Source organism: Danio aesculapii, chromosome 20 (assembly GCF_903798145.1).
Source record: "Danio aesculapii chromosome 20, fDanAes4.1, whole genome shotgun sequence".
NCBI lineage: Eukaryota > Metazoa > Chordata > Actinopteri > Cypriniformes > Danionidae > Danio > Danio aesculapii.
Window position 1 is genome coordinate 9,154,631 of NC_079454.1, and position 6,000 is coordinate 9,160,630.

At 38.7% G+C, this 6,000-nt stretch overlaps 1 protein-coding gene across 2 annotated transcripts in view; it reads right to left on the reverse strand.

Annotated features, from left to right (window-relative positions):
- The window catches only part of ralgps2 (Ral GEF with PH domain and SH3 binding motif 2), a 218,037-nt gene that overhangs the window by 127,972 nt on the left and 84,065 nt on the right, over nucleotides 1-6,000 (reverse strand). For both annotated transcript variants that reach the window (XM_056480834.1, XM_056480833.1), the window contains exons 2-3: nucleotides 4,956-5,037; nucleotides 2,181-2,300 (exon numbers count right to left, since the gene is read on the reverse strand). In XM_056480834.1, coding sequence (XP_056336809.1) covers nucleotides 2,181-2,261 — 81 coding nt within the window. In that variant the 5' untranslated portion in view covers nucleotides 2,262-2,300; nucleotides 4,956-5,037. The remainder of the gene's footprint in view (nucleotides 1-2,180; nucleotides 2,301-4,955; nucleotides 5,038-6,000) is intronic.

Here is a 6,000-nt window from a genome sequence, read left to right on the forward strand (position 1 = left end):
AGTCAGTTAGCTTGTTGCCATAGAAATATTCTGACAGTTAGAATCAGTTAATTGCATCATTTAAAAGAACACCTTACAAGAAGACGGTTGTTGCTAGATCGGATATGGATGCGGCCGGAAGTTAGCGAGGTTTATTTATATTATTTATGAAATTTCCCATTGATTGTATTTTATTAACGTCTACCCCCACCCCAACCCTAAACCCAACCATCACAGTAATGTAAAAACAGAAGTTGGACTGAGTATTATTTATGTTATCTATTAAATTACCCAATCAATTTGTATTTTTTAACACCTACTCCCACCCCAACCATACCCCTACCGTCACACTACTGTAAAAATATTAATTATTGTTATACATCGTCATAAAAAAATGCTGCTAAAATAATGTGAATATCGTACTTCCGGCCGCGTATCCAATCTAGACTTTACCCAAGAAGACACATAGGCCGTGTCCGAAATCGCCTACTACTCAGTAGGTACTGCATTTGAATTTAAACGTACTACTCGGTCGTTACAAAAGTACGTTCTGTACAGTATGAATGTGAGCAGTATGAATGGAATTCGAACGTACTACATTTTGTCATGGTCACGTGACATATCTGCGTCAGTTACGTTGCTTTACCCCATTCATGGATTCCCCCATTCATGAATTCTCTCGCGAGGCATCATGGGATAGTGCAGCATGCATGGGATGCGCACTTCAGAATCTCGTCGGAAGTACTAGGTCATCTGGGTACTTCTTGCATACTGATTTTCACATTCTATGAATTCGGACATTCTACTCGGCTCGCATATTTATTTTAGCGTACTGTATAGTATGAAAGCATGTGGTTTCGGAAGCAGCATACAATCCAGCATAATTATGTGGATGATGTACCTTTAGCTAGGCAGTTGAATTAGAAGAAGAAAACTTCTAATTTGTCTTTCTGCAGTTAATACACTTTTGAAAGATGCTTAGCCAGAATGCGTGCGTTTCTGCTTATACAAGAAAGCAACTTGTTGCATTTGTTGCAACGGGCATTGTCGCAGTTCACTCGGGAAATATAACCCGTTTGGTTCTCTCCGCAAGCTAACAAGCTGTGCGTGCATGCGAGTCTGTGTCGCGAGCTATGTGTGTGCGCTTAGCGCGAGCCTCCACTGCGAAAACACGAGCATTTCTCATGTGAGACGAATATCGCGAATTAGAAAAGATTGGTCAGTTAAATTATGCTACTGTAAGTAATGTTTATTCAGCAATAATTCTCCAGTACCGTTAGCAGAACCGGTAAAGTCAGAGCTTCTCAATACTTCGGTCTTTTATAATTTAGTACCGATACCGATAAAGTACAGAGTTTCGGTGACCATTCCTAGACCTACTTAAAAGTAATTTCACATGAGACATCATTACACACAGCGCATCACATTCCCCACGCAATTTGATTGAGAGGATATATCGGCACTGATCATGGGAGGTTTTTAAACAATCTGCCAATGGCGAACAAAAAGGTTTATATCGACCGATACCGATTGTTGGTCGATACATCGGTGCATTTCTAGTTTTGAGGCTGTAAAAGCCCTCACTACACACATTTCTCAGACAGACATTAACATTTTCACACTTTTCTCTCTTGTTTAAACACTCTCAAAGAACATTCTCATTTATTTATTCCGTAATGACACTCTGCAGCCACATAACTTCTACCTTCTTTAGCATGCCCAGCGGTTCAACTTTTTGTGCGATGTTTAGCATCTTCCTCTGTATTTTGTGTGCTAATGCAGGTGCCTTAGACAGTGCAGGACGTTTCGTCGACATTGTGGAGAGAAAACTTGCAAACATACAGGACAGCACTTCAGAGTCACACTGCTAGCGATAGAAGATTTATGTAAATTCGGCAAGCTGAACACAATTTGTACTGTACAGGAGACACGGCATGGAGGAGACTGATTGACAATGGCCTACAGCTAATCAGCATGCAAAACACAATGCACTGTAGAAAAATAGCATGTCAAATTACACAAAAAAAAAAAAACCCGCGAAACTGCGAGGCCGCAAAAAGTGAACTGTGCTATAACGAGGGATCACTGAATATATTGCATTGGCAAAATTGTTATGGTAATCTCCAAGTAATGCACGATAAGTCGATTTATTGATTATTGTGACAGGCCTAACCACACGCTAATGAGTGTATGTGCTGTACCTCTGAGGCCGGAGCCGTGAGGGTGGAGACGCTGGGCTGGCCATTGGGGACGTCCATATTTAGCAAACCATCAGAGCTCATTCACCATCCTCATCCTCATCTGCTTGCCTGTGTGGCCTCCTGCACACAAACACAAAGATGAGGTCAGGATTCACCATTCTTAAACACAAAACTCAATATATAGGTAATATAACTGCAAGCAGCAATTTCGGGACTAAGCACGGGACACAAAGTAAGACCTAATGCAACAAGTAACTGATGATTAAGTCAAAAATCTGAAATATATATATATATTTTAAGGGGATTTAATGGTTTATCAGCTATGACGTCAGTATTTGACAGAGCCATTGGAAATGGGCTAGTTGCACAAGATGGCGCCAGTGAGCTTCTGAAATGCAAGTGTGTGCGTGTTCACTTCCAGTCACATAGAATTATGAAGGAAGAGGTGAAGATTTCGCATTTTCACTACCATAAATGTGCTTGTTTAAAATAAAAACTTTTTTTTTTTCCATCAGCGACTGGACATCCTTACAACATTGCTGCATACCTCAGTGCACTAACTTGATTTCATTCGTTCCCTGTTGATGCTGAGTGCTCAGTGGTTACTCGCGTGCGCTGTGTATGCAACGTCTAGAAGCCATGTAAAACAATTAATTGCAAACTGAAATAAATATAATTTTATTAAATGGTTTAGAATTGGATGTTTTATGAGATTATTTACGATTTATTTATGAGATTATTTAGATTATTTATTATTTTTGTAATTAATTTGCGTTTAAGTTAAGAATTTTGCAGGATCGCAAAAAAATTTGACTTTTTGTTGATTTTGTGTTGGATTCAGCGATCATGGAATCGCAAAAAAAACTAGGGGGTCTGGTTTTTCTAGACACCCAAAGCGCATTACACATTGGGGGAAATCTCCTCGTCCACCACCAGTGTGCAGCATCAACCACGATGACGCGACGGCAGCCATATTGCACCAGACCGTGATGTAACTAGCTAGTTCTTTTAATGTGCAAACTATTGTTGCTGTTGTTATTAATAATAATAATAATGGACGAGCATCCGCTGTGTAAAACATATGGCAGAGTAGTTGGTGGTTCATTTCACTGTAGTGACCACTAGGGTTGTCACGATACTGGAATTTGGTACTAATTGATACTGAAACTTTAAAAAACATCCATTTCCCGCTGACATTTGAGTGCTACTGAGCACCTTCTCAAACAGCGCTGATTTGCCATTGTGTTCACATGCTCAAAAGAAATGACTGTGATTGGCCGCGAAGGTCATCAGTTCACCGAACTCACCGCAGTTTACTGAGTGTAACAACAGATACAGGGACACTGGAATGTTTCAAAGTCACGTCGATCAGCTGGTTTGTCTATAAGCGGACACACGAGCGATTCGCTGATGAATCACAGCTTTAAAACACTCCTGTGTCCCTGTTTAAGAACGTGCTCAAGAGCGCTAAAATGTTAGTGGGAAATGGATGTTTTTAAAATCTCAGTATCAATTGACACCGAATTCCAGTATTGTGACAACCCTTGTGATCCCTGAAAAATCAGGGACTAAGCCGAAGGAATATGACGAATGAGTGAATGAATGAATGAATAAAGGAATGATAATGACAACAACAACAATTTAGAAAATAAAACTATGGACATTTTTGCTAAAATGAATAACAATGGATAATACAAAAAGCTTAAGCTTAAAACTTTAAAAAAATATAGCAAAAATTAAATGTGATTCAGCATAAATGAATTATCAAATAAATTAATGTATAATAAAAATTAAGAAAAAAACAAAACTAACCAATATTAAAAGTAAAATCAATTATACAAAAACAAACACAAATTCACACTATACCTATAATAAACAGCCTGATCTCACACGAAAACGTAAGTATTTTATGTTTTGTCCGATTATTTGTACTATTTCATACACATTCACATGAGTTCAGTCGTACGAAATTATACCATTTTATAAAGGAGGCGTGGCACCCAACTCCACCCCTAAACCCAAGCGTCATTGGGTGATGAGCAAATCGTAAGAATTAGATCGCACGAATTGATACGAATTAGCCATTAAATCAAAAAGTTACAAATTGCCGACATCGCGCTGTAATAAACTACACTAGCTCTGATTTACCCCAACATTATGTGTTTTTGCCACTCTGTTAATATACATTTTGGTTCTAATTAATTAACAATACATTTCAAGTGCTTCATTTATAATTAATATCATTGAGCGATTACAAAAGAACCGCCACTCAACATGTTCTTCACCTCTGAAACACACACATACACACAGAGTCTTGTTTAGTTGTGATGTATTGTTAATCTAATACTCTAGTGAAGTGATGTAACCGTAACTGTAAACCACTTCCAAAGAACAACATAGACTAAGCGACGTCGATAAACAATGACTGCTGGCCTGGCTATCAAAACACTGCCCTGCCATCAACATTTGCCTACACACCAAACACAACAAGCAGGTGCAGAGAGGGATGCGTGTCCCGAGTGTGAACAGGTGTTGTGAAGTCATTAGTATCTGTCTCTGTGTTTGTGTGTGCATTTCATAGTAACAGGTGTTGCGATGAGTATATTTGACTTTACGGCACTGGCAAACTGCAGTCTACTCCTAATAGCTCTAATTCACCAATTCATCACACAAACAAACTGCAAAACAGCAGAGCAAACGCTTTCAATTGCTGAAGGACTGCGAAACAAGAGTGCTAAATGAAACAAACACGCAGAGAACAGAGAGTTGAATTACCGGGTATTTGTCAAATGCTCATGGTGATGGCTCTGCTGCGTCCTCGTCCTGTATTCAGTCCGAATCCAGCGCTCTACAAAACCTGAAACCGAGAGAGAAAGAAGACACATTAGAAAGCTAATCTTTAGCTCATGACTAGAGGAGATTTAATGAGCAAATATTGCTGATTAAAGTCATTCATTACAGACAGGGGTGAATTTAAATGTTCTTTTTCCTCCTTTCCATGACAGTCAAAACATTTTGGAAAACTAACTATTGTTTATATTTGCTGTTATTTTAATTGGTCCTATTATTATCTTTGCACAAGATGTAAATCTCATCAAAATGCCTTAAAGATCATTTATAATCTGCTTTAAATGTCCCTTTTTGCATGCAAGTGCATCTTTAAATGCAAATGAGCTGCTGATCCCTCCCACTTTCCAGGAGAGGGCGGAGCCTTTGCAACTTGTGCCTCGGTTAAGCTGCGGTCACACTGCACTTTTCTCCCCATAAACTTCCATTCATACGCACGCGAATGCGTCCAGAAACGCAAGCTCGTGCGACAAGTTTCACAGTTCGCTGCATTGGAAAGTTTAGGCTTGGTGAATCTGCGAAATCGCATCACATGATTGCGTGAGACCAATCGAAGATCCAAACATGACATCTCTGGACAGGGATTTAAAACATGGATCAATCACTCGCTTTTTTAAATGTCTAACCATCTTGTTTCATCCTGCCCCTTTTCGCATCGCCGTACAACAGAATTCCGCACGCACAAACTCTAGTGTGAAAATCTGTGACAACAATCTACTACTGAAATTGGGAGACTTCCACAACCAACATTTCTGTCCCAGTATATTCCTCATTGCAGTAATTATTTTTTAATTAGTAATTAAAAATTAATTCAGTAAGTAATTAATTAGTATTTAGTTGCTGTCGTCGTGGTTGTTGGTAATTAAATCCTGAAATAAACTAAAATGAAACATAATTATGACATCTGATGAATGAAAAACTGGATCAAGTTTCCAAACAAATGAAAATTTTGGAAAAATGCAACTTAAAAATA